The sequence below is a fragment of the Poecilia latipinna genome, unplaced genomic scaffold (assembly GCF_001443285.1).
Source record: "Poecilia latipinna isolate Pla-1442-1.1 unplaced genomic scaffold, P_latipinna-1.0 Scaffold165, whole genome shotgun sequence".
NCBI lineage: Eukaryota > Metazoa > Chordata > Actinopteri > Cyprinodontiformes > Poeciliidae > Poecilia > Poecilia latipinna.
In genome coordinates this window covers 444,998-466,322 of record NW_015112781.1, presented here as the reverse complement: position 1 = coordinate 466,322, position 21,325 = coordinate 444,998, and the positions used below count along the sequence as shown (strand labels likewise).

Sequence of the window (21,325 nt, the reverse complement as noted above, 5' to 3'; positions counted from 1 at the left end):
TGCTTAATTATTAATAGGCTCCATCAGGCTCCTTCCTGGTGTGGCATATTAGAGAGAGGCAACATTAGCCTGCCAGACGCTCCTGGTACAGAACGGACAAAGCGGGATCGAGCACGTTAGCGCTGCGGATGGACTCATTACTATACGTTTCTGACTAATGGCTAATTGAATCCATTAATTTTCTGCTCAGATGACGCCGATGGGCCACAATGAAAATATTGCTCCGTGTTCCATGTCGTGTTCCCTGGTTTCCTGCAGTACAACATGCGTTGACGTGAATACACTTGCTGGATATAAAAAACGGAACGCCTCATTTGATCACTTGATAGCCAACGGTTACATTCGAGGCTTTGATTTCTGAGAAGCGCAAACAGCACAGGCTAAGTCGGGCTTCATCAGTTCAGATTACTTTGCTCCAGCCTCCAGCTGGGCACACTGGGAGCAGATGGCCCCATAATCACCACGGTTCAGCCAGGGCTGCGGTGGAGGCCAAACTCAGCTCCTGATGTTTGATTTAATTTCAGATATAGCCTAAAATTCAGGCCACAACAGCTGGCGTGTGCAATAGTTTGTTTGTGTGGATACTTTGCAGTGCCAAAAGTTTAGTGATCATGGCTATTTGGAAATATTGTAAATCTAAATTGAGAAGTAAGTAGATATGGGACAATATTTTGCCAGTAAGTGGTTTTTACACAAGAATTTTAAAGAGAAATAATCGAACTGCTTTTATTTAAACCAGAAAAAAACTATTACTGCAGTGGAAATAATATATCATGTTAATTATTAGTTTTATTAACATTATCCGTAATGTTTTTATGCTATTATTTTGATTTTGACTTAAGCAAAAACATAATTTTTATTAGTTTTCAGGTGCCTAGAACACCATAGCTTTAGCATTCCTACTTTATAGAGTAGAGTACATTTACCTGATATTAGCTGGTTAATTTATCAGGCTATCTGAAGTCAGCTGCTAAAGAGACTGAAGGAGAACCATCCAATTAATGGACTCAATTAGCCATTACTAAAATTAATGCTTTGTACATTTGGCATGCTAAGAGAATAAAGTTTCACGTCTGTAAAGCAGCAGACTACAGGCGAGCTAACCGCGGCATTAACCTGGTTAATTATCCAAATAATATCAGTTTGCTAGACGCCTAGCGTTACTTTTCAAAAATCAAAACGAGGAGTTAATAGTGCGTGAAATGAGACTGTTAAAATCTGCACAAATTTAAGCACTGTGTCTTCTACCTTATCATGTATGGTAGCGAATTGAAAACATGTTTTTCACAGATCTAAATGTGTAAAAATGAAAGGAATGCAATGAGAAATCAAGTCGTGTCACATCATTCGAGCTTATGTCACTCCTTTTCTGCAGGAGAGCGTTGAGCAGCGGCATCAGGAACAGGTACCTCATTTATGCTGAACGCTTTATGCAGCGTTCAGGCGGCAGAATATTTGGTCATTTGATAAATTCATGTGGCAGTATTGCTTGTGATCAAATTGCAAATGGCAGCAAAGTGATGTGGGAATCTTCCTGTAGTATTGTGTCTTCCCATGGCAGATCCACAATAACGTGAAGGGAGTGTATAATAAATATATTTTTCAAGTTGCCTTTCCTGTAAGCAAGAGAAATGTGAAATATTTCACCCAGGTGACTGAAAGTACACAGCAGCAGGTGGAGAGGACACAGAACTACATTACATTACTGGTAGAAACTCTGGTCACTCCAGCCTCTCTTCTGGGAATCTTCTCCTTTTTAAAATGAAGCATTCGCTTGCTGCTGGGAAATGACAAGACTGCGTCTTTGTAAAGGTTACCATCTTTTCATGGACTCAGCCTTGGCTGAACGCAGACTTGTTTGATGTACAGTAACACCTGAAGGCTTCATAAAAAAATAAAAAGTAAAAAAAAACTGGAGCAGAGAGTTCCCCTCCCAGCTGGGAGCTCACATTAAACTGGGATAAATATCCTGTTCAAGCACGTCCTGCTTTTTTTTGTCGTTAGGGTGCGTTCTGTGACTCAGGCACCTGAATTTTGATTCTATTCAATCAATATTTAAACAGCAGAGTTTCCTGCTGCTTTTGTCACATCCCGCCTTTCAGCAGCTTCTCTGCATTCATCGCAACTGTTCGTCACAACAAGAGAACACAAAAGGGAGCCTCCCACAGACATAAATTTGATGTGTGATGCTCCCCAGCTCTATAGAAAGTGGGTGTTAGGCAGCAATCAGAATGAAACAAGACAAATGTGATGTGTTGCGAGGAGTATTTCGACATGCGCGCCTCTCACCGCCACCCACATTTCGACGAATGCTACGTCTGACTCACGCAGCACGATGACGCCACGACTCACATGTGTGCTCACCCAGAAAATACAAAGGCACAGAGAGCAGTTGGTCGTGTTCGTCATCTTTCCTATGTCACCGCACACCGAGAATGAGTGCGATGCGCACGCAATACGCAGTGATCAAACCAAAGCCCCGAAACATAATGTTAGCATGTCCCCTTCTTGCATTGCTGATGAATTTCTGCTGTTACACAACACTGCTGAGCCTCTTTCCGAGCTACGCTGAGCGACACCGGAGTGCCGGCGTTTTAATACCAAACAGTGGGAGAGCCCACAGATGCAATTTCAATCTGAACCACTACCTCCAGGGATTGAACGAATCAAAAGCTTAAGAGAAGATTTGAGGACTGCAGGTTTACTTGAGTCATCCTTACATCAACACAATTGACACTGAATCATGGATTTTGCTGAATGATGACAGAGAGACTCAAACAAATCTGTAAAAGCATACAAAGGTGCAAATTTCAATGAGTAAACTTCTTCACAACGTGGTGAATTGTTCGGGCTGAAGTGCGTTACGTTAAATCCACAAAGACGCTTCTGCTGCTTAGACATTCAAAATATCTTTATTTTAACGTTGCTATTCAAACACACCTCAGGTTTTGTATTCCCCCCCGCCCCCGCTCTCCTGTTGACAGTTTCCAGAGGAATTTAATGAAACTCCATTGATTTTCTTTAGACAGAATACAGCAAAATGAGAGCACTGAGGTCTGATTGTAGCTCATGTTTTCTGATCTGATGTCAGCAGCTTGTGGATATGGGAGCTGACCCCTGCTGCTGCTTCTGCTCAATCAACAGCCTGGTGAGGAAAAAAGTACCTCGCAAAGATGACCAGTAAAAACATATATATTACACACCTAAGAGAACATAACTTTACCTCGAATAGATCATTATTTTACTCACTTAGTTTTCAAAACCAAGTGAAGTCCTTACTTAATAAGTTTAGAATAAAATGGATTAAGATTTTAACAGCAGCACCATACAGGCTGTTTGGTGCAGGTTCACTTACTGAAAAAAAGTTAAGCTTTCACTGCAACTTTTCGATTGTGAATGTGGATTTCTATTTTCCATGCATCCAATTCAGTGAATATTTAATATACTGAATATTGAATATTCTATCAGATGTGTTATCCATTGATATTGATCACATGTCTATCGCAATATACTGCTCAAAAAAAATAAAAGGAACATTTCACTTTAATTTTGTGTGTGGCTCCAAATCCAGGCCTCCATTGGTTAATAAATTTGATTTCCATTGATGATTTTTGTGTGATTTTGTTGTCAGCACATTCAACTTTGTACAGAACAAAGTATTCAATGAGAATATTTCATTCATTTAGATCTAGTATGTGTTATTTGAGTGTTCCCTTTATTTTTTTGAGCAGTGTATATTGTCATTGATTTAGTGTCCAGCCCAAAGTGATGGTATAGCATTATTAGGCCGTTTCTTTTTGGAATCAAATGTGAAATCTATGATGAAAATGTCAAGTTTTTACCAAAGCTCTAGGAAAGCTTCATCGCTCACTGCTGGAGTGAATGATGCCCAGGTCTTTAGATGGCATTACATACATACAAAGCCAAAGGAAGGCATGTTTATCCCAAAAGACTGTAATAATCGATCAACTTTATTAAAGACTGTCTATCAGTAGTTAACGTCGTAATGAAATAACGTTCTGCAACACTAAGGGGATTTGATGCCTCCTGTCTATCAGAAAGTTTTCTCACATCCTGTATTTTCCACGACTACTCTCAAGGTCTAGAATATTCTTATTTCTGCCAAATCACTGCGGTTTCCATTTCCTACCTCAGCTTTACCTTGTCCCGCAACCCTACAGTATGTGGTATCTAATATATGTCAAAGAATACTGATAAATTAACAACATTTATCAGTATTCTTGCTTTGAAAACTAACAATCTGGATGAAATGTCACCTTATTTGTCAGGGCCAAATTCTTTTCCGAAACTTCAACAGAGCTGTAAAATTAAACATGCTAGGAAAACAAATCAATGTAATAAATTGAGTCAAAGCATTTCAATCACACAAAGGGTGGAAAATATTCTACGTAAGGAGGTGGAGGAGGAGGGGATGGTTGTGGGTCGGTAGGGAGGAGATGGAGGTTACAGTGTTCATATATATATTTTTCCTATTTATTCCCAAATGCAATTTTGATCACACTGAGCCAGCTCCCCTGACAGACTGTGTAGGAGATGCATCTGATGGAAATGAGATTCTGGGTTATGTAGGATATGATGTCTGAGCAGCAGGAAGTGGAGCAGAGAGATATATGTGTGCAAAATATTATTTTCTTATCAGAATTACCACACATTTAAGTAGTTGAAACATTTGATAGACATACAATACAACTTCTATATTGTGCTCACAGGAGAATAGTGCTCACAGCAGAAATGTATGTTTTATATTCAAATGACAATTTTTCTTAAAGATAAGGTTGTTCTCTTTGTAGAAACAGAGCTTCGCTTTGATAAAGCAACTCTATCTGAAGTTAACTGTCTACAAAAATCCATTGGGTCCTCCAAAGTTTTTTTTTTTTTTCGTTTTTACAGATACTTGGTGTAAAATTGTATATTTTAGGTTGTCCACTTAGCATTTTGGACTTTGAACTAGAGATAATTACATACAGTCCAGTTCTCTCCAAACAAACTTTGAAGCAGCCCTTTAACTAAGCATCAGAACGTAATGCCAATTTCGAAAACAACTTTACTATCATTTATTAGTGTATGGCTGTAAAAGAAAACAGACAACACTTTTTTTTTTATATCACTCTTACCACCTTCTAACAGAATGGCATCCTGGCATACTGCTTAACCATACTAAAGCAGAACGGCGCTTGCAATTTTTAATTATTGTGCGATTTAGAAAGACCCTCCAATCTTGTCTCTCTGTTTGAACAGTGAGATACTGAAGTGTTATACCCAGACTTTCTCACACTCTCACCCGTAAGCGCCATGACTTCTAGCTGCTAAAAGCTGACGACGGTAAACAAAATTTCACAATGAGATACCAAAAGAAGACCATATAGGCCAGCATGGATGACATAATACCTGCAACTGCATGAACACGTTGAAGGCACAACCTCTCATGCTCAGGTCAGTCGAAGATTACACTGCGCACAGCATCTTTGACCCACTGCTTGCAGGCTAATGAACAGCAGAGTGAACAGCTGTTGTTGGGTGAGTGGGGCACACCCAGAAGAAGCCAACCAGCGCCGCGAAACAGTCTGGGATGACTTTAAACATGAAGTTGAGTAGCAAACTTTAACGTCTGTCTCCTGGTCCTGTTTACTCATAAGCACGTACGCACACTGTGTTTCTTTTTCATCCTCCCTCCTTGCAGCATTACTTGGCCACCAAGGGTGGTTGTCATGGTAACACCGCCCACAGGAGCTGGATACCTTCCCTGTTACCGTAGCAACTGGTTCCCTACAGGATTCCAAGCATGTCACACTCACTCTCTCTCCTGCTCATTAAGAAGAAGACTCTCTCTCTCTCTCTCTCTCTTTCTCTCTCTCTCTCTCTTCCTCTCTCTGTCTCTCAGCGTACATGTCAGCGTACATAAGACGGGTTCAACTTTCACTCAGTACCAAGTCGTTTATCACTGAGCTTTTCTTGTCACCATTTGTTGTGGACTGATTTAAAGCACGCGCCTAACGCCAGGACAGCTAAATTTAGCTCATGTTAGCTTCCTTACATATTGTTATGCTGTAATTTTAAGCATGACAATATGCAAGTTAAAGATTATAGCGAACAAAAAGGGGATGGCCGAAGTCGACAAGCTTCTGGTAAACAAATAGTCGATTTGCAAAGATGATAAGATGATTGTTGTAAAATCTTTATGTTCAGCAAAACTTTTAATTCAACAAAACAATGAAGTTAAAGTAATTTTAAAACAAAATCCCATATGATTTTTTTACTCGTCTCACATCCTATGAAGTAAAGCTATTAATCACAAAAAAGACAGAATATATGAAAACACTAAAGATATTTAAAACTTTAATCTCTCACATGCCAACATTCCTAAATCATACGTGAGTCCACTTGCAGAGCATTCTCCTGAAGCTAAGCATTTTTTCACACTGCAAAGACTCAATACTCTGTGCTCAAAAGTCACCATGTTGTCGTTATCTTTTTTTACTTTAATTGTAAAGTTCGGTTGACATATGTCCTAAACTGAAATGGGGATCTGGTACAATGTTAAAAACATTAGTCTGACGCGTGTATCAAACAATCTGGTGATATACCGTAAATATAAGCAAAGTGTTTGCTTTCAAGCTCCACTGTGCATCAATGTGGAGAGGAAGTAGTTCCTGAGTTTCCCTGTTGTGCTGGCGGTGTTTATGCATAAAGACTGCTGGTAATGGAACAGTTTCTGTGATCAGACATGATTTTTCAAGTTCCTGGTAGGAATAACAACAAGTATGCTAAGTGGAAAAGTTGGACCTCAGAAAGCAGCATGTGGTTTAGCATAGATATGGTCGCCCTGTTTCTGTTGAGAACGTCACCACTACTAACCTGTTCAATGCAGTTTTGGTGGAATAACGGACAATGGAGCAAGTTCAATACACTGAGCTTAAAAGTAGTCAACCACGGGAAACTATATTTACACAGCAAACAACAAAGTTTATTCCATTAACTTTTATAAACTAAACTTGCCAGGTCCTTTAAATCTTAAATTTAAATATGAAGCAATCCGAAATATTTTATTTATCTATTCTGAACCCATCAAATGAAATGTTATGTTATTCTTATTTTAAGGGAGCAATATGGGAGTCCACTGTGAAAAAGTGTCAAGTCGACTGTCATTCAAGTGGCAAATACAATTTATTAGAACTTGTTTATACGTTTTGAACAGTGCTATAAAACATACATTTGTTAACATGTTCCTTTTGTGTAATAACTAATAAAATGAAGAGAATCTCATTATTGGTGAGTATTGCTATGTGGACAAACTAGGGCTGATAATTATGCACCTGGTTGCGAATCTTCATAAGCATTTATTTCAATTATAAAAACAAAAGAAGAGATAATTTAGATAAAAAAAACAAACAAACAAAAAAACAAACAAAAAAACAACACCCCGATATATGGAATAGTCCACCCCAGATTAAATTATTCATGACTGATTAAAGATTTGTGTCTGTTGTCAAACTTCTGTTGCATTTGTGAAAACAAACAGAAAGAGGGGCATCCTGAACCTTTCTAAAAATGCTGCTAAATCTTGTTCTTGTGAGCTTTGAGTTTATTTTATAGGAGGAAGGAATGTGAGCACAATGTTCTCTAATAAAGATCACTTTTCAGAATTACAATTTTTGCTTGGCTTAAACCTTTGCTTCTCTGTACGAGAGGTGGAAGTGTCTTACATTCTCACTCATTCATCCCAGAGACATGACATCAAGCTGCTAAAACTCAAGGTGATGAAAAACAAATGTTGCCTTTTACAAGTTAAAAATTGATGGTACCATCCAGTTTGCAGTTATGCATCTCACTGGCGTACGTCAGATTTTTTCTGCTCATGAGTCTCGATAAATAATCACGTGACAACCTTAGGAAATGCAGATTTACTTCAATCAGATCTAATTAGACCAATTTATCCCCTGACTGATCAATTTATCCTTCATTAGACAGAAGCAACGCATTAATTAAGCGTCCAACTAGAGAGAAAACGAAGGACATTTCTTGAGTAGAGGTTAATACGAAAACAACTGTTATGACGGCATAACAGATATGTTTTGGAGTTTGATTAAATAAAAGAAAATACGAAGACTTAGTGTCCGCGCATCATGCTATTGCAAAGAAAATGTAATCACTGCTGTCCTTTTATGTTTCTCAGGCTTTTGACCAAGGTCACTTTTGAACTGCAGCGTTAATGCATGCTTGATTTAGAGTTTGCAACAGATTAAACATTAGTGTTATCTCATTTCCTCTGGCTAAAACATTCCCATAGAAAGGAAAATGGTTTAATATTTTAGCCAATTGACTAAAATAACCAATTAGCAGAGCCTGGAATGTCCATTTATCCTCACTGCTTTATTTTTTCAAGCCAAAGTCCAAGCTTGTATACATTTCTTAGTATCATGTAAGCTTGACCAATAACAGCAAAAAGAAAAGATGACTTCTCTGTTTTTTTTTCTCTCCACAGGACACTGCACAACAGGCCGACGTCTTAAAAGTAGCCACGTCCGTGTAGATAAGTAGGCAGAGTCGGACGCTTTGGGTACATTTCGTCTCAAGGGAAGAGAGGAGATGTCTGAGGTTTATTGAGGGAAGCCTCTAAAAACAAACTTTTTAAATATCCCTCCAACTCATAAAGACACTGAGATGTAGAAAAATATTTTTGAAAAAATGAGTTTCACTTTAAGGGGCCAGTTTAAAATGGGGCTAAGCTACGGATGGTTTTACCCACGATAGCAGCTGCAGAATAAACTCAATTTTTTTCATTGTCTGAGCCAAATGAGTGAACGACTGTGTCACAGCATTTTGATTTCGATTATAAATATCAAATGCAAAAGCTCCTTTAAATGTCTGGCAGATTTCAGGTCAGCAAGGTACTGCTCTCAGAAAACTTTTTTTTAATTTTTTGGCTTATTGCTGCTTACTGGACGAAGCAACATTTAGCGTATCAGCTCACATTTAAGCAGGAGATTTGGTCATCACTATTTTCATCTTGGGTGGCCATCTGTATGTAAAACTCATCACTCTAAGACTCTGACTGCCTTGCAAAAAGCAAGTGCATTTATGGACTTCACATTGTTAATAAATTATAAAGCATGCAATTTAAAAAAAAAAGTAGAGAAATGTCCCTTTTCTCTGACTCTAAAATACATGAACCTATAGTTTAAAGGAGGTGCTGTGAAAGACAGGTTTCTGAAATTAAAAGAAAAGAAGCAAAAATGGAGAGAAGGGTAAAAAGAAAAAAAAAACAAACAAGGAAAAAGTTGTCATGAATTATTCAAGAACAATTTCATACACAGAGGCGGAGAAAAAAGAGGATGTCACTGGCCACTGAGAGCCGCTGAGGCGGACTGAGAAGAAGCGCCTGTGTAGGGGAGGGAGGGTAACGAGTGCTTTTGGGATGTAGCAGTGTAGAACAGAGGAGGCTGGGACAGACATGGAGAGGAGAAACACGGAGGGGGAGGTTCAACCAAAGAGGAGACGGGCGTGTGGATTTTCCTTTGTGTCTAATTTAGAGAAATGTTGAGAAGCGGAACCTAGCTGGCAGGGAAGGGGGCAGGGTAAAAAAAAAAAAAAAAGAGAGAGGTAGGAAGAAGAGAGGGCAAATGTCTGAGTGTTGAGCGCGGTGTGTGACAAGTGCTGACACCAAATCATCAAGCAAGAGCCAAGGCTTTTGCAGCGCTTTCAATAATTGATGCAACTTCTGCAGAGTGCCATCTTTTTTAAAGCAGAATGCCCTCCTTCTGAAATCCACAGTCTATTTGTGCTTTGTGTAGCCATTTTATCTCTGCACTCAATCCGTGCTCAAACAAGCATTTTTAATGCGTTGTTGACGCATCTCTAAATCAGCTCCACCGTAGTGGTTTTGTCTCTGTTTGTTTGCAAAACAGAAAAAAAAGAAAGAAAGAAAGAAAGAAGAAAAACATACATAACTTGTAGGACAATCAGAGCATAAACTAATTAAAATTAAGCTCTGACTTTGGCTGAAGACAAATTTTCCAACTGCTCCTACTGCTCAAAGACTTGCATAAAAATAATAGCAAGCAGGACTGCAGTCAAATAAAAACGTTACACACAAAATGACTGGTGAAGCCCGTCATTTGTCCTCCATCACACTGCAGAAAATGAGTAAACTTAATTCCTCTGCAGGCCAGTAGCACACTGATTTAAGTCACTAGATGAGTCAGATCATTTTTTTATTGTGAACCACTTTGGCTTATTGTGTACTATAGATTTTTTTTTTAGACAATACGAAAATGCATAGCTTTTTACGATAACTGTAGCCTAAAACTGGCCTGTTTTGTTACAGCGCCGTGATTTCTCCGTTCAGCTGGGTGAATTTTTCTTTTCCTTCTTTGATCAAAAAGAGCAGCTTTATAAATTTCATGTAGATTTATGAAGGGACTCAGATCCACAGTATTTAGAAGCCTTTTTTCCAACATGCAGACCTTAAATACTAAAGACATTTACTCTAATTTGAGTAGTTTAATTCTACATTAATGTTCACAGCTACATGCCCCACTGTGATATCATTGAAGCAATGCATAATCAACAATACATTCCTTACAAAGGGATATTTAGGCTTGATTTAAGGGTACAGCTCTGCGCCAACTAGTATTTGTTACTCCGTCATGCCAGGCAGTTAAGTAGCACATAAATCTAGTGACACATTTACATAATGGGAAGGGTACTGGGAGATCCTGACAGCTCAAAAAGAATAGTAAACTCGACACCATTCCTTCTGGGAAAACCCAGCCGCTTTGTGCATCAAAGTCTAAAGCAAAGCCTGGAGGGCGCCAGATAGCTGGCAACATAACCTCTCAATGGAATCGCCACAGTTTTGAAAATGACACAGGTCACATTAAAGATATATACAGTACTACAAAATGTTACAGAGATTTCTTCTATATGTAATGCGTATAAACAGCCTATATGTACAGATCAATATGCAACACAGGATCTTAATCAGACTTAAACATTCTAGACTTTGACTAGGTCGCTTCAGAGTTTTTTGTTTTTTTTTTTTGTTTTTTTTTACAAGGAAACTTACTGATGTGGATCATTTTCAAGCTTCAAAATCCAAGTGAGCTAAAATTCAGAAACTGATGGCCAATCATTCTCCTTTTGGATTTTCTGGTAGGGAGCAGGATTCATGAGTCCGTTTCCAGGCCAACACCATCACACTACCGCCACCATGTTTGACTGTCAGATAGGGCAGCGATGATTGGTATCATAATTAATGAGGTCGATTATACAAGGTTGTTGATGGATAATTTAAAGGCATCGTTCAATAGAAACTTTTTCAATGCAGTGGCAAGAGAGGACGTCTGTCTGAAGAGCTCCCATTCAAAAATACAACTTTGTGTGAGCATAGGCTCTGTGTGAACTCTGAATGTAAATGGACCATAGCAGTCTGTTGTCCTTTTCCTCATGCTGCCACTTGTAAACAGTGAGTTAGGCTTCAGCAGAAAGAATATATCATATCAAAATTTCATCCGTTTGGCTTTTTAATCTCTTTATAATGCCTCCATATCAAGATCAAACCCACTAGTACTCTTAATTTAATGTTAAAGCCATGCTGCCTGGGGTGTACTCAGTTGTCTAATCTGTATTAGAACGTTACATAAGTTGTTTTTTTTTTTTTAGACTATTATTATGACTATTAATTAAATGGGTCTATGTATGCACAGCCATTGTTCAACTTTGATTAATGTTTGAAAACACATTTCTGTCCTTGAAACAGGGACGTGCCACAGAATTGGAATGACTTTTTCCATTTCTGTTTTTTTCTGATGTTGAGAATGTCCAGGACGTCGGTGGCTGCAGTGTCTCAGTCAACCCTACAACCCCATTAACCCTGAAATTGGTGTCAGGAAGAAGAAGAAGAAGAAGAAAAAAAAAAAAGATTTTGCACTCATGTTTTCAAATGACTCTGTGCTCCACTGTGTCACAGGGTATTTCCCAAGCACTTGCCAGCTGCTTGAACAGAGCAGGAAGCAGGCCGAGTTCCTCCTCTGTGAGAACACCTAATGCTCTACATGCTCCACGCTGACTGTACTCTCCCCCTCCTGTTTTTCCAATCATCTGCCGGGCAAGAGCAACACTCCCCTTCGCCTCCCCTCTGTACCAACCCTCAATCTCTTTCACTGTCCTGAACTCATCCTCAACACAGAGGACAAGTGTTATCATCCTGCTGCAGATGTCTCACGAAGGAGGGGGTCTCTCAAACCCCCCTACTGGCTGCAACAGCACTAAGCAGCTGGTTTCCTCCTGGCCTTTACAGTAGTACAGCCCATTAGGCTTACTGAGGAAGCCATGCCTAGTGAGAGGACCTTGAGCTGCCGTGATATCTCAGCCCCTCAAGACACCAGAGAGGAGTAAAAGCTGGAGGTCATCAGAATGACGGGACTGGACTCCCAATCTGTCTCCACTCCTTCGGTGGGGCGGGGAGGGGAGAGGGGGATGAATTGCAAGCATGCAGCTTCCCCTATGCGCAGATTAAACCCCACTGTCTAACCGAGGCTTAAAATATTGCTAAACTCCTCCATGCATGAGGCTCTGCATTAAATCTACATGTTTTATCTAGCATTCAGTGAATAAGTAGTGGGAGGTAAAGCAATTGCGAAAAAGTTTAAGCTGCTGTCAGCACGAGATTTTTATCTGGTGAAGCAAGTGTAAGAAATTACACTAAACCCTGATGTGAAGGTGTGTGCTTCAGTGTTTGACAGTGTTGAGAGTCTCACTTAAAAAGAAACACCAAACAAACAAAGTAGTTCTGGAGTTGATCTTTTCATAAAGACTCCTCGTTTGACTAGCCGACAACTTTGCTTGCAAACTGATAGAGGAAGCCTCCATCACTTTTAACTCTTTTGTGTTGAAGCAATTTGGGATCACATTAGAAAGGAAATGCGCAGTTTACATACATTTCTCAGAAACTGGGAGCTGCACAACAGAGTACACCTGCGTCATATAAAACCTCTCTTTCCACTCGACATGATAAATGGGTGCTTCTCGCTTCACCCCTTTTTCATTTTGTACCTCTGCACATTTAGTCAGTGGGTGCCCAACTTCTCATGGAAATCCTGTGTATTACTTCATCCAACAATATGCACCTGCCAGGTGGTGTTTAATGCCCAATAGGACAAATAACAATTCAAAGTAATTTTTCTACAAGCCTTACAATGGCCCGCTCTAGTTCTATGGATACACCGAATAGCTATAAGCTTGGTGATGATATATGGAACAAAAGTGTAGCACAAACTTTTAAGATGTGCATATAAAATTGAATTAAATTACACATGGGACCTCGACGTTTTTTGACCACATCTCTTCACTAGTCATTGAAATACTACTAAACAACTCAAGATAAACCGATGCCACGGTTTAAATACACAGGTTTGAAATACTTTGCTACATAATTTCCCACATCAGCACCGAGACATGCCTCAACTCATATTAGTCACTAGTCTGTCATCTCTGTTAAGAACCTTGTTTGCTAAGCAGCAAATACATCTCTTCTTTCCTGCAGCACTCATTTCATAATGACTCTGCAAGATCTAATCCAGATCCTGTGTGTGCGTGCGTGCGTGCGTGTGCGTGTGTGTGTTTGTGTGCTGCACCAGAAAAAAAATCAGAGAGGAAGCCAGATAAGAAGAACAAGGAGAAAACATTTAAAGCAGTAAAAATTTACATTTTCTGCCTGCTGGCACACACACACACACACAGAACGGAGAATACCGAGCCCGCGGAAATCCATTAGTGGAAACTGATTATCACTAAAATTAATTGAGTGTAAGGCTGCGTGTGCAAGCTTGTGCGACTGTGAGCAGTTAGAGAGATCTGGTTGTTCTTATCTCCTTTCCTTTCTCCCTCGCCCCCCTTTTTTTTTTTTAAAGAAAAACCAATCCTCTTTGTCGCTATCCTGAAAGACAGATGGAAGGTGGGAGGTGCATGATTCTGCATGGATGTATTCCAACATAAGGGCCTTAAACCCTTCGTCCAGCGGTTATGAGGTGCTGGCAGAGTCCGGATGGGCGGCATAGTCTTTCTATTTTTATCTAATCTTTAGCTGTGCTAAAATGTGCCTGACTGCATTTTTCTTCCCTTTCCTGTCAATTCCCTTGTTCCTGTTGCTCATTAAACACAGAAACTACTTTGCTATTTTGTTTACCAGTGTTGGTTTTATGGTAATGGGACAGAAGTTGAGCAGCTTTAACCAAAGATTGAGTGAAAAATTATGACTGACTAAACACCGATCTACTCAGACTTCACTGAACCTGTTCACCAGGATGAATTAAGAGATACAACATAGTAGCTCCTGTGCGCTAAGAGGGCAGAACCAGAGTTAAAAGTATATTTAAATGCAATTTTATGACACAAACTGCAATGAATGAAAAAACTAAACTTCTCTTGGGGATAGAGATGAACTAGAGATGCATTATACATTGGCACTAACATTGGTATATTAGTAATTTTTTTTTTTACATATAGGGATTGGTTTGATAAGTCAGCATTGTGGTTGTTGTTTTTTTCCATTGTGATTGTTTAATGTTGGAAGGGTAGTAAAAAATATATATAATAACATTAAATATCGGTTATCGGCCATAACAGCAATGTTAATATTGGATATAAAAATCAGCCCAAGTTGTCATATCGGTGCAGCCCTAGTTCAAACATATTGTATTTATTGGAAAATAATAAAAAGCTATAATAGAATGGGGAGATAATCTTACCAACAGAGGCTGTAATTTAATTTACAGTCACAGTAACTGTTTACTTTTAATAACACCTTCATGTACAAAGGAAGGTAGAAACCTACTAGGTAAAATGTTCCCAGATGCAAGAAATACTTGACCCAGAAGAGTCATTACCAGATAAATACATTATTTTATTCTGAATCCTTTTAGTTAACAAAATAAAAGCAGCAACCTGAAAAACAACAAAACTGAAAATGAAGGAATATCCTTACTGCAAAAACTCAATAAACAGACGAGTCTTTTGCAGCATTCAAAATGTTCTCTGGTTGAATAATTAACCAGCTTGCATTTCACTCTGTTTTGGTATTCACATAAGAGCATATTTAATATTCAGACTGAAGTCCAGGTTTTGTACATACATTGCCAGTAATTTAGCAATCCTTTGTTTGTTTTATGGTTACAGCAAGAACCTGAAGAAAATGAAAATAATGAGTTTTACATTTTTACTTTTCTAAGTCCCTGCAACATAAAAAAAAAACACATTTTAACATACATCTCAAAGCCATCAAAGTCAATTTCATACAACTGCTTAGTTAATGCACACAAATCTTAAGTTAACTTATTTTGAGATAGAGCTGTGGATGAAGAAAATCTTTTTTTTTTCTTTCTTTCATGTCAAAATTGGTCCTATTTTGACAGGCAACTAAGCTTTTTGGCATTCTTACCATGTTTTCTCTGCCTCCCAAGAGTATTCATAGTTTAAGTTTTGTTGTTTATTTAACATTTGGCAGAGGAACGGTTATGAGAAATCAACCATCTGGCTATAAATATGCACAGTGGTGGTGCTGCAATGTTTAAAAATAAACGTTAAATGGCATTAAAATTACATAAATGACATAAAAAAATATGAAAAAAGAAACATGTGAGGGCTCCCTAAGATATAAGAAAAAAGAAAACAAACAGCATTATAATGGATGGAAATGTAATGGCAAGTACATCTGGAACTGTCTATAAGAAATAGAAAGCAGAGATAAAGTTCTTACTATACCTTTTTTTGTTGAAATATTTATAGGGGAAAGATATACTGCACAGGATGAGGGCCTGTAACAATATTTTTTCATTGTGTACTACTAGTGCAGTCTATTGGTAAATAACCATCTTCTGGATGAAAGAGTGCATAGATTCCTACAATCAAGGAAACATGCTCCCATTTTGAACTAACCTATGCAAAGTTTGCATTTTGTGTTTGTGCTTGTGTGGATTTTATCCAGGTGCTCCACTTTCTCTATGCAAACAATCTGTCAACGTGCAGATGGGAACGGGGACAAAGAAGGGATGTATAATAATTACAGCTGTCAGGATATCCAAACCCCAAAATATTTCTCATCAAAATGAATTCTGTCTCATTAAAGGCTCACTAGCTGCTGGAAGCATGTGACTGCATCTAGAGAAGCAAGTGTAAGCTGTTATTATAAGCACCAGGTGTGGATGTGTGTGCTCTAATCTGGACAGATCTATACTTAATTTGAAGTAAGAAAGAACGACCTCCTTGAGATAGCGCTAAGCAACACAAACATAAGCTGGTGTTAGCTGGGCTGTCTGCACATGTAGCTATGCAGCCTGCAGTCAGCTGCTTAACAAGAGTTCTTGTGCTTGTCGGTCTGTGTTACATGCAGTTGGAGATGGCTCTACTCATTCTTCCACTTTTTCTTGCATCTCATATAAAATACTTTATACCTAAGAAAGGTGAGAAATAAAGTCATAAAAAAAATCTATCTAGAAACAAGAAGCCAGCCCACAGGACCAGCTTACACTTCTGAGATTGTGCAGATCCTTTTTTTTTGTAACAAAAAGAAAAAAGGGGGATTATTTACTTTCCACAAAATATAGGAGAAATATCCACTTGATCATTATAGGGTTGTCCTGTGAGCTCAATACTCCTCCAAAATAATCCTTAATGTACTTTAATGACAAAAACGTTTTTAAATTCCATTCATGAAATTCAACTAAATCAACTTTAAATCAGACATAATGTATGAAGTATGATGAAGCAAAAAAATTTGTTCATATTGATATCGTTACAATATGCCATAAAATGTAATTTCAGCTGAAAAAGGGCATTAAAATTAACATTGATAGTAATGGAAAGTACCTCAAATCACAGAAGGACTCGCTGGATGCAAATGGACAAAGCAACAAGACCAGAGAGTGTATTTGCTTCAAACCCCAAAAATTAGAAAGGCAGCAAACAATGTTATCCTCACGTCTCATTGCTGTTTCAGGTCATGAAACCATCAGAATAGATTTTCTATCACACAGTGTGATATGTGATCCACATTATTCATTCCTATCGAGGACGTGCCTGAAGGCTGCAGACGTTTAAACCGGTTTTACTTTCCGCTGCCGCCGTTCCGCACCATACGAGTTCGCATGCAGCCACGACGGAGGGTCGAATCCGTGACCTTTCGTGTCAGAAGCAGAACTCCTCTGTGTATCAATCAGCTAAATGCTCCGACCGCCGAGTCTCCTGTTTTAGCTGAGGCTGCAGGAAAGCTTCGACACAGTACGTGACACATGCATCTGTCTACCTAACAGAAGATGACATGGGAAGAAAAAAAATATATATATATATATAATAATAAAATGTGTCCCGAGGCTTTTAGGAATGCTATGAGAAGCGGACTGGATGATTTCCAAACATGGTGCATTTACATACGTTGGAAAAGAAAATCCAAACAAATGGCTCCCTCTGCCTATTTTAATTCAATTAATGTTGAGTAAATTAAAAGAAGCTGACAGTTTTATTGGGACTAATACCACAGTGTAATCCAACCAGCCAACCCTCTCACTGTGTAATCTTCAGTGTAAACCTTCACGGGCAGGTCTCCTCGTATGAAGCTAAAGCCCATTCCTCAGCATAGCAGTAATCCCACTAAGGCTCTTAGAGAGAGGAGTGATTTTTCTTTTTCCAGAATGAAAGGAAGAGGCTTTATGACTATTACAGGCTCACTGCAGACGAGAGCTAATAAATAAACATCTCACAAATCGACTTAAGATCTCGGGGGTTGCAGAAATTGCAAGCAGGTGCTTTAGAAATCTGACTTGAACTGCAGCTCCATCTGGGAGATCATGACTCATTGCCTCCATGCCCCCCCCCCCTCCCCACCTACCCTTGTTCTCACCGGCATTCCACATTTACTCACACTGACGTTCCAGCACTCCTCCTATCCTTTCCTTTCCAAGTACATCTTGGAACGGAACAACAATCCCAAGCATGTTGTTGAAAGTTCTTTTCTTTTTTTTTTAGTTGTTCATAAGACAAGATCAGTACTTAAAAGGGTTTCTAATATAGAAACATGAGTCTGACATGTTGCACAATATATTCGCTCAGTATTTTGTCAGGGCTGTTTTTGCATACAGCCTGAATGGAGCATCACAAACACAGAAGAGAAGCCTCTCTATGGACACAAAGTCAGGCCAGTTTGCCTGGCATTGAAGCATGGTGACACCACGGGTTTATCCAAGCAGGTATTGGTACTTTTGCCCTTGCATGTAGCTTAAAATAAATCCAGCATTTCCATCTTTTATTTTATTTTTTTTCCAAAAAGACAACAAAGGCTGCTCATGAGTGCAGTTGTAGACACTATTTCAGCAAGAAAATCAATGGTTCACATCCCACCATGTAGTGTATATGTTCTCCATGTTTTTTTTGTTTTGTTTTTTTTTTTTTTCTGAGAACTCTGGCTTCCTCACACATGCATGGCAGGTTAATTAGTCACTCTAAGTTGCCAGTAGGTGCATTAGTGATTGCATGCATTATAAATCTAAGTGCTTTGAGAGCCAAACATTATGTTTAAGCTGTTCTTGATCATTCTTTGCAAGATAATCTGTGTTTGTGGAGACTCTTGGAGAACTGATTCCAGCTGCATAATACTCACAAAGTTGAGAGAATCTATGTCGCTTGTGCATCTTTTACCTTGTTTCCTTCCACTAAACTTTCCATTAATATGCTGGACACAGAACACTTTGAACAATCAGCTCTTTTAGCTATGATGTTTTGGGATTAAAAGACTGTCTGCCAGACTGCTGTCAGGTCAGTAGTTTTCCCCTTGTTTGCATTGACATTTCTTTATTTCTGTTATAATAACAAAAATAACTTGTAATTGGTCTTGTGCAATAATCTAATCTTCTGAAAATTTTGAATTGTGTCTCACGTTTAAGCTTACTTTCTTAGATAAATTAACTTTTTGATTACACTAATTAACAGAGATGCACTTGTACATGAATACTCCAACCTCAGACAAGATCAGAGTTGAGAGAGAGAGAGAGAGAAAAAAAAAGGTCAAGTTCATTAAACGGAGTCTCCTGTTAATACTCAGGGGAAAGGGTGGGCTTGGGAGCAGCCGGTGGCTCAATGATCTGTCATTCTCCTCCTCTCTCATCCACCTATTGACGCACACAGATGAATCGAAATCTCACATTTGCATCCCCACGCCCAAGCGGTATGCAGAGATACGACTCATGCATGCATCCCACTGGTTTACATCCATGATTGCTAAAAGATCCAGCGCTCCTTCAGGAAGCTGAATATGTATGACTCCATCATGTGGAAAAAGCTGCACGACTCCTATGAAGGACAGCTGATTTCATCCGCTGACGTGGCCAGATGGGATGTAATGATATGGGATTTGATCTCCATCTCTTCACGGAGCCAAAAAAAAAAAAAAAAAAAAAAAAAAAAAAAAAAAGAGGCCTCTGATGTCAGATGCAGGCCCGGACTTGACGCAGCGAGTCAAAATGTACAGTAAATCCCATCCTTAAGGATTGACAGTGAGATTCATGTGAAGCACCAGGATTTCCAACATATTCGTTATTTTCTAACGCCGAGTCATTACTCCTGATGACATCTGCACCAGGGTGCATTTACAAATTAAAACCAGCTGACTATCAGTATTTCAGTATTTATGGGAAGAGAAAACAGTTGCATGCGTGGATAAAACAGTTTGAAAAAAACAAACAAATAATAATAACAACAATCTAATATCACCACTCAGCGAAACAAACAGACATAACTGCAGTGCGCTGTTATAATTCACTCAGATTGGGTCGTTCTTACCTCGACGTTTTCCAACACGCAGTAGGACAATACAGCCACCAGGACGGGAATTGCGGTATGCCCCATTTTCTCGCCTTCCTCTGCGCCTTTTTATTTAAATAACCAAGTTTCTAATGTCCTATTTCTATGTGTCTATGTCTCCAGCATAAGCTGCCTGGTTACATCGGCCGAGGCGGCGGACACTGCGTTCGTTCGTCAGCGGATTGACTGCGTTATCTCCTGCGTCCTCCTCCTCCTGCTCGTTCTCGCCAGCGGGCTCTCCAATGGCAGCCCGAGCTGTTATGGGGATGAAGATTGGCAGAACCAAGCCCTGTTTCTGCGGGTGTTTGTTGGAGACTTTACTCAGGGCGACCCTTCTGTGACTAGGTCAACAGTGACATCTGGTGGACACGGCTGGAGAATGCACAACTAAAAATTAAGTCGCGTGGGTTGGAGATTAAACCTTTTGCACGTCATTTGTCTGCCATCCATCCATTCATTGGCAAATGTATTTCTAGCTGAAAAAGTTAATGTCGTGAAATCCACAGCTTTCTGGCTTAATATGATTCCCGTAAGTTTTTCTTCTTCTTCTTTTAAAAGAAATCATTGGAAATAATAAAATAATAGAGATAATAAACATTTTACACATCCCTTAAAAATGCGGTGACAAGACAAGCTTTAAAGAAACCTAATCTGGATACATCGGGAATAGATTAGGCACTTATGGTAAAGGTAATTGAAAAGTCAGTATATCGATAAATTTACTCCTTTTTGACAAGAAATAAAAAGACCTGAACAATATATTTTAATGGCTAAACAACAACAGCAATGATAACAACAACCTTTGACCAGGTATTAAACATTGTTAGTTTAATGCAACATTCTAAGCCTTAATGTAATTTAATTACTTGAAAGTAGAAAATCATCATAATTAACCAATATAAAGGCTTAAAAACATCAGTTTGTGTGTAATTAACCTATAGGTTGTGTTGTACTTTGTGAATTAAGTTATTAAAAATGAATGAACTTTTCAATAATATTGTAATTTACTGTGTGTATGATCAGAGTATGAAGGACTACAAGATCACCAACACCTGGAGACAAATCTATGCCGATGACATACGACCTTATATTACCACTGGACCACAATTCACTGGTAGTAGAGGATTTATTGCTACCAGTCCATAAAGTATATGAATTTCTGCCTAAAACAAATTACAGAAAAAGTGGTGCAAGCAATTTCTCAGAAGGCAATTTTTCCTGTGAGGGCATCTATAGAGATGTCTGTAAAAACACAATCAGGCATCTGCAGCTCCTTAAAAATGGTTCTGCCAGAATTCTCATTTTACACTGGACCTTAAGTCCCTTCACCAGCTCTGTGTTGGTAAAAGCATCGCATTAAACATCCTGTTGGAGCTTACTGAACGGTCTTAGGCCTAAAAAACAGTTCAAAAACCCATTCAGGCCCCACAAGATCTCATTATTCTGTGTCCCCTCA

General features: G+C 38.9%; 1 protein-coding gene across 2 annotated transcripts in view; it reads right to left on the bottom strand.

The window, feature by feature from the left end:
* The window catches only part of aplp1 (amyloid beta (A4) precursor-like protein 1), a 45,547-nt gene extending 25,378 nt beyond the window's left edge, over positions 1-20,169 (bottom strand). The window contains exon 1 of one of the 2 annotated variants that reach the window (XM_015029856.1): positions 19,849-20,169. In XM_015029856.1, the coding sequence (XP_014885342.1) occupies positions 19,849-19,914 (66 nt within the window). In that variant the 5' untranslated portion in view covers positions 19,915-20,169. The remainder of the gene's footprint in view (positions 1-19,848) is intronic. The other variant, XM_015029857.1, reaches the window with a different exon arrangement.
* Positions 20,170-21,325: the final 1,156 nt, after the last annotated feature.